The 13,300-nt window shown below is 44.8% G+C and overlaps 1 protein-coding gene across 1 annotated transcript in view; it reads right to left on the bottom strand.

The window, feature by feature from the left end:
- The window catches only part of LOC116942371 (endosome/lysosome-associated apoptosis and autophagy regulator family member 2-like), a 43,988-nt gene that overhangs the window by 15,673 nt on the left and 15,015 nt on the right, over positions 1–13,300 (bottom strand). Inside the window, exons 6-14 of the mRNA XM_032954181.2 lie at positions 11,249–11,360; positions 9,997–10,146; positions 9,274–9,362; positions 7,000–7,180; positions 5,612–5,740; positions 4,851–4,941; positions 3,691–3,790; positions 3,118–3,255; positions 605–871 (exon numbers count right to left, since the gene is read on the bottom strand). Of these exons, the coding sequence (XP_032810072.2) occupies positions 605–871; positions 3,118–3,255; positions 3,691–3,790; positions 4,851–4,941; positions 5,612–5,740; positions 7,000–7,180; positions 9,274–9,362; positions 9,997–10,146; positions 11,249–11,360 (1,257 nt within the window). The remainder of the gene's footprint in view (positions 1–604; positions 872–3,117; positions 3,256–3,690; positions 3,791–4,850; positions 4,942–5,611; positions 5,741–6,999; positions 7,181–9,273; positions 9,363–9,996; positions 10,147–11,248; positions 11,361–13,300) is intronic.

A 13,300-nucleotide genomic window follows, 5' to 3' on the forward strand; every position in this document is an offset into this window, starting at 1 on the left:
GCACACTAACGTTGCCAGCAGCACGCGTTTCCAACCGATTACTTACATCATTGCAATTTGTTGATTTCAGCCCAGTGATGTTATCGCCGACTCGTGCGTCAGAGATGATTCTTGCTAACGCGCGGAGCATGGCATTAGTTTAGTGTCTAGTTTGTTGTCCTTCCCCCCGCGCACCTGCGATTAGCTTGGTTGACTACGTATGGTGCGAAAGAAGTTCAACACACATAGATACATGGCATTGGGCTTGATCAAATGTCTGTCATGCAACGTTATAGTTTTCAATATAACACGTAGGCTTTCGCGACCAATATTATTCATAATAAAGGTTTTTGGGTTAGATCGCGTTATTTATAAATGTGTCGAAACCCTCCACCACCCGACACGGCCAATCAGCAAAATAAAGTGTCACGTTGACAAAAGACAATTAGTTCACTACTTTAGCCCACCGGTGTGGTGAAGAGTGAATCCACAACATTTACAGTTTGAATACGTCCTTTGAATGGATGAACCGTCCCCCACTCATGGCACCACTTGCGTAGCCGCGGCCGCCTGCCACGCCGTTGCTGCAAGCGTGTGGCGTCACTGGCGGCGGTGGCCCACCCACCGGGTTGCTCCTGGCCGCGGGGCCGCAGGGCTCGCAGGAGTCGCGGCCAAGCGCGTGGCGATCGGCCACCACGGTGTTGTCGGGGCACTCGACGCAGGCGCGCGAGGAGTCCTCGGTGATGTAGAAGCCGGCGGGGCACGGCACGCAGTCGGCGTCGCCGGAGCCGCTGCCCTGCGCGCACGGCCGGCAGTGCGACGAGACGCTGTTCAGCGCATTGGTCACGTTGATGGCGTAGATCTTGGCGACGTCGGTGACGAACTCGCGGCCCTGGACACGAGTAAAAAGGATACGGCGTAACTCTAAGCAGCACATTCTTGGTTCTTTCGGTAGAGTCGCGTAGAAGGGAAACAATACAATAATTCATATTCTTAGCTCTTTCGCTAAAGTCACGTTGAAGGGAAACAATAAAATAATAAAATACATGTAAAACAATAAAAATTCTCACGACGTTTCGACCATAACACAAACGGTCATCATCAGGTGTGAAAAACCAACGGCAAGAAACATTTGAAAGAAGTGGCGGTTCGCATTTATTTATTTTTAAACGGTTTATTTATTTTTAAAAAAATTGGTAAGGTTTAAAATATATATAAACATTATTATTTCATTGTTTCCCTTCTACGTGACTTTACCGAAAGAACCAAGAATATGAATCCCTGCAGTCACGAAAGCTTTAAATCAAAATTTAAGCAAAACGTCAATATTACCGGCACACAATATTACCGGTCTAGAATATTACCAGCACAGAATGTTACTGGCACACAATATTACCAGTATAGCATATTACCAGCACATAATGATACTGGCACATGATATTACCGGCACACAATATTACCGGCACAGAATATTACGAGCACATAATGTTACTGGCACACAATATTACCGGGATAGAATGTTACTGGCACACAATATTACCGGGATAGAATATTACCGGCACGGGATGTAACTGGCACACGATATTACCGACACAGGATATTACTGGCACAGAACGTTAATGGCGCACGATATTACTGGCACAGGATATTACTGGCACGAAATGTTACTGGCACACAATATTACCGGTCTAGAATATTACCAGCACAGAATGTTACTGGCACACAATATTACCAGTATAGCATATTACCAGCACATAATGATACTGGCACATGATATTACCGGCACACAATATTACCGGCACAGAATATTACGAGCACATAATGTTACTGGCACACAATATTACCGGGATAGAATGTTACTGGCACACAATATTACCGGGATAGAATATTACCGGCACGGGATGTAACTGGCACACGATATTACCGACACAGGATATTACTGGCACAGAACGTTAATGGCGCACGATATTACTGGCACAGGATATTACTGGCACGAAATGTTACTGGCACACAATATTACCGGCACAGAATGTTAGTGGCACACAATATTACCGGGATAGAATATTACCGGCATGGGATGTTACTGGCACACGATATTACCGGCACAGAAAATTACCGGCACAGAATGTTACTGGGACACGTTATTACTGGCACAGGATATTACTGGCACAGAATGTTAATGGTGCACGATATTACCGGTACAGAATATTACCCGCATGAAATGTTACTGGCACACAATATTACCGGCAAAAGAAAATTACTGGCACACAACATTAGTGGCACACAATATTACCAGTACATTCAGGACAACACAGAAATCCACCCAATATCCACAGAGAAAATTACTTCCCCTTTCTAAAATGCAATTTTTATTTGAGAGGGCATGACCTGAACTGGAGAGTGGGAACAATGTTTAATGGAGTGATCAGTTGGTTGTGATTTCTCATGAGCGATGGTTATTGACAGATAGCTGAATTACAATATTTTTTAATCATCACACAGCTATTGTTATAGTGCAAGATGTTGGTACATAAATTACACTTTTAAGACTGATGAGCCTCTATTGTATACTGTGGCTCTCATGTGACACTTGTTTGTTGTGGTGAGATGTCGTCAAAAATATAACTATTAGGTAATTAGATCATCATGAAGCCAATATTGCCTTTCAGAAATATTACTACTATTAATACGTGGACACACGATTGAAGGAAAAGTCACTAAAGAATATGTTTAGCTCCTTAAATAATCTTGCATGCTTAATCTAGAAAAAGTAAAAACATTTTATGGACCCTTGATATCTAATACCAAAATAATTACTTGCACAAGTTTCCAACACTCTCAATTCTCATTGTACAGTTATTTTGGTGCCAAAATTAACTTTCTTTTCTTTGACGATGGAACACAAAAGCTTGGCGCGTTCAAATCTCCCTCCGGACCTTCTCTTGCTGTTCATGCATCTGTGCCCAAAAAAGGGGGTTTCAGCTCAAGCAGCTGACGAAAAGCAAGACAAACGTCGTCGGGGGAAAGGCAACAGCGTGGCCGAGAGCGCTGCAGCCACGATCTCATAGGGAATCCATCGCACGTGATTGACACTCGCACAAACAATTAGTGGGGCGGGGGGGGGTACACGAGGCTCACCGCCTTGGGGTTTGAACTTCTCTGGAAGGCCCACGTGAAGGTGGTGGTGAAATTTTCCGGCACTATGTACGTGTACACCTGCTTGTCCTGCTTGCCCTGCCATGAGTTCTTCACCCTGGTGGCCTTCCTGTTGGTGTCCTGCAATGATCCCGAACACGCACACACACACACCAGCTAAGGGAACGGCTGTTCAGCGATCACACGTTTTATTTAAGGAGGCAAATTAACTGGCTGAGAAGCAAAATGACTCTCCCAAATATTATATTTTGAAGCCGTAGATTTTTTTGTCAGACATTGAATTGTGAGTTATCCAAAAGATGATTTTATAACAATGGAGTGAATCTGTCTGTGCTCGATGTTATCCCCTCATTATGGAATCCTCGCAAGTGCCAAATATTTTTGTTGTGGATTTGACCAAATAACCCAATGCATGCGACTCAGTGAACCTTTCTTGAGACAAATAAAGAGTACAATTAGTATTTGTACGAGAGAGCAAACCAATTTGTAATTGTAAATATCCCATCGAAATTTTCCATTGTAACTGTTAATGTTGTTTGCTTGTAGCACACTTACCACCATGAAGAAGAGCTCACATTGAGAAACACAGTCCAACTCGAAGGTAAAAGTGACCCTTGCAACCTCAATGGACTTGCTGTCATTCTTGATCTGGTAGCTGAGGAGGAAAACGATTAAGGCCGGATAGACCAGAAGTCAGACCACACAGAGATTATACACATTGCAATTAGAATAACATATATGCTAAACGATCTTGCTTTGGTAGTGTGATCAAAAGTGAGCCATTTCATGCTGGCATTGCAGCTCAATGTTTAATTATGCAGAATAACAAATGGTCAAAGTATATGGGTTAACGATCATTTACAAACATCTCACACGCAAACATGTCTCAAAATACCCTACAAAGTAAACACACACAACATGCAAAGAAAACTATAAGAAAGAATAAGAAAACTATAAGAAAGAATAAGAAAACAAAACAATAGCTGGCCAGATTGAGCAGCGGTGTTACTCTGAACAGACTTCCCCATCTCCCACAGTGCCACGTTCATGGTGATTGTACACTTCATTATGAAATGATCGAGTGAAGCAGAAACAGCTCTGTTTGTTTTGCAAAGTGGAGGGACATGAACCGGGGAAAAGGGGTAAAGACGTGGACATAGAAGGGAAGGTGCAGGAGAAACATTGCTGAGAAAACTATCAGTAGGGAAAGTCGGTCAATGGCAGAAGACAGAGGTTGATCTCAAGTCTGGACTTACATATGGGGAGGGAATCAATGGCGTGGATGACAAGAAGAAGAAAAATTCCAGAAAGTAGTGAAAGCAAAGGAGAAGTAGGGACCTCCCACAGTTTAAAAGTGTATACTGGCTTTCACCTGGCTTCAGCTACTAGGCCACGAGAGTGAAATCCACAAACAAGGGAATAGAGGGATATGAGAGGAGAGAGGTATGCCAGAGCAAAACCATTAAGGACATAAAAAATTGTGAAGGCATTCTTAATACTCGTTCTTGACAGAAGGGATTTGAGAACTGTTGTGACAATAATTGTCAGCTAGCCAATATATATGTAGTACCTCGAATAAGCCAGGGAGTGCCCCCCATTGGCCAAACCGCCGCAGCATAACGTTGTTGGAAATGACGAAACAAAAAGAGATGAATACAAATTATTATGGATGACAAGTTGCTTCGTGGAGAGCCGTGCTGTGATGGGTGGACTACCTGTATCCAGGCACAGAGAGAGAGAGGATGAGGTAGTCATTGTCCGAGGCTCCCGTGCCAGTGACGATGTGGTCCTGTGCCATCAGCCAGCCTGTGACAAGACGGACATTTTTACTGCCACCTTCACTCACGTTACATCGACTGGCCAACATCGGCATCTTTAACCACGCAGCAGCAAAGCAGAACAGATTCTCTCCTGTTTTTTGTTTAGCTGTTGAAGACCTTCCATTTTTTCCTCAGCCTATGACTCACGGTCTCTACACACCTTAACTATGCCCACTGTTCCTGTGTAGCGTCTTAAAATGTGGTCACATTTAGACGCTATCTAAATTCACGATTTCAAATATTCTGCTTTTCCCCCCCCCATAGCTTTATATAGGACTCTACAGAAAGCAAAGGTGAGCATTACCTACATTATACAGCACAGGACATTTAACAGTAAACTGCACCCAACATCATGTCCACGGGGTGGCCCTATAGCCAAGGTTCCGCATTTTGCTATGTTTGGCGAAATTACATTTGAGTGTTTGGCTTTTCAGTGGGATACCGGAGTAACCTGCAAGAAAAGCTACCCCGCGCATATGAGCGCAGGTGTAGACCCTACTCATTAAACATAAGCAAAGGTTTTTTTGTTTACGATCAACTTGGGTTTTTTTTTCCAGCGTCGTTACTTTTTCTTGATTTCCGCCAAATCGCTCATTTTGGCTTGCGGGCCAAGGCCATGGGTGGGGGGGGGTGTGTGGAGGAGGAGGGGGGGGCACCTTTCATCACGTCACAGTTCGTGTTGTCGACGTTGAAGCAAGACGACTTGATCCCCTGCGGGAGGCTGCTCCACCACTTGTACTCCAGCCCCAGCACGGGCTCCGTGCCGGCGGGGCACTGGCTGCACTCTGCCACAGGGCGGCGCACGGTGAATGTTACGGCGGTGGTTGTCAATCTGGGGTGCAGGCAACCCCCTGGGGGTGACGGATGCCCTTTCTGAGAACCAAAGTAAAGGTTAAGAACCACTGCATTGCGGAGGACTTCCATTTACTCACCGGCCTTCTTCGCCGGCAACACTCCCGTTTTATTTTTGTTTCGAGTGGACCAGGACCGTGTACCAAAAATGGCCCGAAAAAGAACACCCCCCCCCCGGGAAAAAGGAAACCTTTGGAGACCCCAAAACCAAGTGACGCAAGGCCGTGAACATAGAGCTGGCAGCAGCGATCGACCTCTCTTGGGGCGAGGCTCAACACGTTGCCGAGGACAGGATGAAGCGGAGGGAACTCATTGTGCCCTCGTGTCCCATAGGGGATGAAGAGGATTAACTAACTCTAATTATAATTGTATATTTGTGCCAGGCCATCAGAAAGGATCACACCGCCGATTAGTACGGTTGGCTACACACAGTGCCAAAGAAGTTCAACATGCATGCGTACATAGGATCGCATTATGTTTCAGAGTATGCCGGCAAAAAGGGCAACGCTACTTTGTGGGTGAACCCTCTTAATGAATGAATTGTCTCCAAACTATATCACACAGAAGGCACCCAATTCAAGAACACAGTTTGTTAGGCATGTAACAATGCCCGCCCTCCCCGCCACCCCCACTCACTTCGCACCACCAAGCTATTTAATCAATTGTCAATTTAGGGTCATGATTCAATTCAACAATCCATTATTTTCTCTCGTCTCTGACACCTCGTTTGTATTGTTTGTCATTGTTGATGTCTCGTTTGCACAGTGAGTGTATCCTTCATGTAATGAGAGCATAATGTCCCAATATAATGGCACCAATCATAATGAATAGTTTCTCACACGCAAAACAACAACAAAGCAAAGGTATTTTTTTTTCTTCAAATTTTCTTGTTGTGGTTTTCACACCTGATGATGATTGCTTGCGTTGCAGTCGAAACGTCGTGAGAATTGTATTGTTTTATATTTTTACTATTTTATTGTTTCCCTTCTACGTGACTTTACCGAAAGAACCAAGAATATAACAAAGCCGTATATTTATTTATTTATTCATGACCGATGAACCAAGTAATGTTTCGTTGCACGCTACAATTTACGTGCCCGTCCACGGGCGGAAGGCTCCACAAACGGGTGCGTCTGCTCGCCTGGGCAGGCATGGCTTTGCTTGTAGACGTGGCTGTTGGTGCTGCGTGTACCGGTCGTGCCGTTGGAGAATGTGCCCTGGGGACAAGGCAGGCACTTGGAGCCGTCGCTGCTGAAGTGGCCCGGGTTGCAGGGTGCACACTGCTGTTTCTTGCCCGGCTGCGGTAGGCTCACCGCACCCTCCAAATCCTCCCGGCACACCATCGGCTCCACCCAGCTGTACTGCAACTGTGTCTGAGACAGAAACGACACACACACACACAAACAAGAGGAGCAATTAACTACTGTTAAAATACAAATGGCAAAAAAATAAAATGTGGCTTGTGCCGTTGGTGGTGGAAGGCTCCTTCCCGAGTTCGATTCCCGCTCACGGCCAACACCAGTGACGATTATCTGGACAGGTTCTGGGCCTCCCTTAGGTTGACTCAGCTTCAAATGATTACCCGGTGCGGTGTGTAAACATCGCCACGTTGGAGACAAAGGCGGCTGGCCATGGTGCTGGTCACCCCACCCCCTCGTGTCCGTACCGGCCTTCATGGGTGCTTGCGAACAGCACTTGCCCCAACAGTCTGTTCAGGCTATACGGGGGATCTTTGCCTTTGGAAGGGTCGTGACTAGACGGAGCTCTATAGCGAGCCCATAGAGAAGGTATTTTAGCAAACTCTTTCACACCGACCAGACGCCTTCTTGGAAGAGGTGGGAGTACCCACACTTTACCCCATCAGACATGACCTGTCGATCGACTGTGGTGTTTCAACTGCCTACGGCGGGAGATCGAATCAGTGGTCCAATGTATTCTCTGCTACATCGTGGCAGTATCGCTTTTAGAGTTGTAGGCACAAGCGTTAATGACGTGTTTTTTTTTTATTTTCTTTGCGAATGCTAAAGTTCTGGACGTGTGGCAAACGTCCTCGAAATGACACGCAAGTCGGTTTTATTGCATGAGGTGTAAAGTTCAGTGTGCAATCACTGCTACCCAGTGAAACGGCAAGCAAAAGAGCTGTGGGGCATCATTTGTCATCGTGAAGCGCAAGCAAGAAAGGAAGGTAACGCTAATATGCATAAACTGCGGCGAATGCGATGGTGCAGTGGATTGCGAACTGCGCTGTGAAAGCGGCAACCAGAGTTCGATTCCCAGTCATCACACACATCAGTGCGAGTGCTATCTGAATTGGTTTTCGGCCTCCCCCATTCACCAACCGGAATAAACTAAACGGGGGGGGGGGAAGTATGTTCAAACCCCCAATGTATTTTCAACCTTACGTGTGAAAATATGTCGAAAACCCAGATCTAGAATCTGGAAACACGAGTTAGTGCATCACTGTATTAAAATTCCAGTGTGCAACCTCATCCAATCACCAGAAGCCGGCAGCCTCCACGTGTGGTGTGGCAACGTACCCTCATATATGGGTTAGGTAAAAACCCTTATAACACAATGTGCACACACTGAGGTCGTCAGGTGGTTGAGGTAGAGAACCCTGAGTCAGCACTGCTGAGGCCCTTGGTCTGAATCCAGGCAGTCACCAATGACTCAAACGGGTTTTCAAGTTCAGCGAGTTAATAGTCACATCCCAGCGCCAATGACCACACAATAAAACCATCAAATTATGTTTTTTTTATTTAATCTGCTGCAAAAAAAAATGAATCTGTCAGTTAAAAATAAAATGTCAACAAATACCTAGAACACAGCACGTGAGAAAGTGCAGTGCCCCCTCGTGTGGATATGAGGTCACTTTTATATATCTCACAAGTAGTTCTGTGATGTTAACTTTCCTTGGTTTATTCTCAAACAGAGTTCCAAAAGACACTGTCTCACTGCATGACACAGGAGAGTCCATTTTTTATTGGAATAAAAAAAAGTAAAATTACCAATCAATAATAAACAACGTAGAATAATTTAGTATTTTGAGCAAAAAACGTATTACCCTTCGCAACATTTTCACCTGATTCTTGTAAACACCTGTCTAATGGAGAAAGGGAATTAATGTACAGCAATGAGATCCAACCCAAAAAACTTCTATTTTAGATGACACTAATTATTAAGGGACTGAATTTGCAATGCTGCACAGGTGTGAATTATAAGCCCTGGCCATATTCGTTATTGACACTGTTTTGTAATACAAACATATTTTGTGCAACTCAAACTTTCCGGCTTCTCTGCATGCTGTGAAAAATGTGCATTGCCAGAATGGTCACCCCACTTATATATTTTTCTTTTTAAGGTAGTGTTATTTTAAGAATTCGTTGACTATTTAAGTAGGCTGATGTTTCAGTCAATGGGCCCTGTCAAGAGCATGAGGCCTGAAGCACTTTCTACTTTTTTTTACCTGTCCTTCCTCATCGCAAGGAGAGTGCGTGAAGATGTAGTCATCTGCAGTGCATGGCTCCTTTGGCTTGCACTCACTTGACCCAGGATCTGCGGAGTGTCGATGAAAATAGAAACTGAACGTGACACTTTTTCGTCAGGTGTCAAATGGAAACTTTGATATAATTCAGTGTATGAAGCCACAATTATTGCATGCAGATTTTTGCCGAAGTTAAAACAGCATTAACTGATTGAATGGGTATATTAGGCAGGGTTACCCCCATGGGTTAATGTACAATGAAACAATACATGACAATTAACACATTTTATATAAAGCATACCAAGCAACAATGTTAAGTGAATTCGCTGCTAAGTATCTCTTGGTCCTGGTTACACGCTGGATTTTTGATATTTACATTTTAAACTTCTCAACTGGTTTACTATAAAATTGGGTGGCACCCCTCCATGAGTACCTGTGTTTTGAACGTGGCTTAATCGAACATATCATTCGATAAAGGCATATAAATGTATATGAAGAAAAATATTGACCACATCTTAAGACCAACCAACCAAAAACAAAAAGCATGGTTGTAAAGAAACTAAACAATTGAGGCATTCGATGATGTTTTCCAAAAAAACTGAATCAGAAAAATCACAGCATAAATATAAATGTAGATATATAGTGCAGCCAAAAACGAAACCAAAAAAGCATGACGATAAAGAAAATTACAAAATGAGGGCATACCTGAGTAGTAGTCATGCTCACAAAAGGAGCACATGTATGAACCTTTCGCTGCGTAGGTGTTCTTGGGACAGAGCTGGCAGGAGCTCGCCCCCTCGTCCTGACTAAACGTGCCCGCCTTACATGGGAAACACTTAGACGTGTAGGAAATTCCTGCAATACAAGGAGGCAGCATACACCAGTCGTACACACTTTTAATTGATGTAACGCCCGTGGCAAAAACATTACACAAAGTGTTCAACGGATGACAGCCCACGGAGGGTTGCCAGCTGTCCTGATTTTCCCAGGATGTCCTCTTCTTGATTTAGCTTCGCAGGACTTTGAAAGTTTACAATTTGTGTCAGTTGTGCAAAAATACACCACTTAAGACAGTGCACTGACACGTAGTTCTCCCCTCTTCCAGTATTTTGAGACATTCTTCTTACCATGAAAAATAAAATCCTGGTTTTATTGTACCACAGTTGGCAATAAAGAGATTTCCCGCACCTTCAATTCACACGATTGGCTTCGTACGGTGAGAAAGAAGTTGAACATACTTACGTACATACATACAAGTCCACTGACGTTACCTATTTGAAGAGTGATTAACCAAGTCCAACTTTATGGGAAAAGATTTTGGTTTTTCAATGGGGTTTATTTGTCCAGGTAATGTCCAAATTTTGCATTGGGATTTGGGCTCCGATATCAGGACACGAATAAAGTCAAAGACTAATTAATATCCAACGTGATCCAGACAGTGATTCTTGACTCCATGCAGACAAACCAAGTGTTTAGCCAGGCAGTGATGACATACTCCTGTAATCCAGCACTGCAGAGACAAGTGCTGGATTGCAGTTTTACAGCAATGCCCTTCCTGTGGGCATCGAGTTGCCATACCCTGGCTCACCAGGTGATTCAGTACAACAATAACGTGGACTCCACTTGTTCCATCTGAATCGGATAGAGTGCTGACCCCTTAGATCCGTGGATTTTCTCCAGGTGCTCCGTTTATCTTCCACAAGTACTCATTAATTGGGCAATAACACCTTAACATATAGAGGACTGCTGAGCTTGGGAAGGAATTTGGTGGCAGCTCACTGCCTGGCAACCGCCTTTCCCGCTTGCCTGTGGTTTGTCGCGCCACCGAGTGGTTCTCTCTCGAAGGAGAGAGCACACACTGTGTGGAGAAACGCAAGCCGAACTTATTATCGTCATTGTTGTTCCATTCGTGCCGTTGAATAAACGAGAGAGTGCGGCCGTTGGGGCTGCTGCAAACCTGTAATGTGAATGCTGCGCATGCGCACAGGCTTGGGATCTTCATTGTCCTTGTGCATGACCATGCCCGTTGTCCTCCAGTACAGCACATTGCTCCCTTTCGGCAGTTTCACCTGTGCAATTAAAAGATAAACACAAGACACACGTGACAATTCGCTCCCCACCGCTCATTCGATGAACTGTCACAAGTAGGGGTCAAGACGCGATTACTTTGTTCTGCCCTTGTGGTCAACGTAGAATCGACACAGTTTAACACGGAGGCTTTCGCGAGCAATATCATCCATGACACATGTTTTTTTTGGGTTAGGTCGCCTAAATATATTTAAATGCGTCGTTAAACCTGCCACCACCCCGACACAGCCAATTATTAAGGTTTGTCATATACCTGATGTGCTTTTGTTTGTGCTTTTACAGCACTGCAAATGCAGCATCACCAAATAATTCACCATCGAAGCATTTCCCAGAATTCCAGTTATTACCACAGACCAGTCCAGGAAAACTGCGTGGGTCAGAATGTGCAAGTGATGCGAGTGGAAGGAAAGAGATCAAGAGGAAGGCAGAAGAAGAGGTGGAGGGTGGGGGGGGGCGATGTGGTGCGACCGGACACGGTGGCCCGAGGAGCAGAGAGAGAGATGGGGCAGGACATGGCAGCGTGGGGAAGGTTGGCAAGGAGAGCGGAACACCCCACATTAGTGGGACAAACGCGTGGAGGAAGAAGAAGACCACCGACTAGTCCAAAGGAAATGAATCTGTTACACATTGAGGCATTTGACAACCATGTCAACATGGACAATGGTGGTGTGTGGTAATTACATCATGGTTTCTCAAATTCCACTCCTGGCACCCCACCATAGTCTCCCTTTCCAAGTGTTTAATCTTCTATGTTCTATTTTAAATTGCGTGCGGTAATTCGTCTCCATCACGTGGGGGGGGGGGGGGGGGGGTGTTCGCCAAGAATCAGGTGTGTGCAGCATGCAACAACTTAATTTGTACTTGAATGGGGATGATTGATTAACGTGAAAAGGCGGATCGAGGTGGGGTGTGGGGAATGGAGTTTGGGAAACCCCGAGCTCCGGATTGGGAATTCCCATCCCACAGATATGTTGAAGATATAGAACACAGTACACCTTGTGTTTACATAGCATTCAAATGAAACGACATCTCAAAAAAGTCGCACAGAACAGGGGGGGGGACAACAAACAACAGCAATTAAGAAAGGAAACTATCCAGGGCAGAAAATGAGGTACACTAGCCCCTCATTATAGAAGAATGTAATTGTCATCAACGCTTGAAGATCATCACGCGATATTTATACCGCGATTCCCATGCAGTGCATCTGAAGGTGCCCTGTGGCAGTCGAGCCAAATGGGGTAAAACCTGGTGGCAGCTGTCCCTCTGCGGGACAAGGTGAAAACAGCACTGGGCTTTGAAGTTGGCATCAATCTGCCAGAAGGGGGTGAGATGTTCCTATGTGGCTTTTCCAAATCAAGTAATGTGCAAGTACTGTACTTGCTCAAATTTTTGGGATGCGATGCCAGCATACATTTCCCGCTCGTTTTCGAATATCAACGGGATCCTTAATGCCCACTGAGAAGCAGACGGAGAACATTTACTTGTTAATACACCTGCAGTATTAACCAGGCAGCTGCTGCTGGAACAGCAAACCTCTGTAACAAGCGCAAACGTTGTATCAGTGGGCCCTGTCAGCGCCAATGGACACAGGAACTGCCCAAGGTGACCTTTATTTTTTCTCTATCGTGTATAAACACACACACACACTGCAATGCCATTAAACACACAGATACTCTGCAATGTCATTAGCACACACTCTGCAATTGTATTAAAAACATTCGTCCTCTATGATGGCCTTGTGCTGTATACAGTGTAACCACAAGGAAGTAGTTTTTTTCCCCATTGTAAACTATCCATGAACATTCAGCATAAAGACAAGGCCAATGACATTAATTGCATTGAATAGTAATCTACTGCCCTTTGCCAATCCACTGCTGGATGAACGTTTATCCACGTGTTGTTGGGCATGGAGGTTGTTTTA

The sequence above is a fragment of the Petromyzon marinus genome, chromosome 14, assembly GCF_048934315.1.
Source record: "Petromyzon marinus isolate PM22_M1 ecotype Great Lakes invasive population chromosome 14, UKy_Petmar_22M1.pri1.0, whole genome shotgun sequence".
Classification (NCBI taxonomy): domain Eukaryota; kingdom Metazoa; phylum Chordata; class Hyperoartia; order Petromyzontiformes; family Petromyzontidae; genus Petromyzon; species Petromyzon marinus.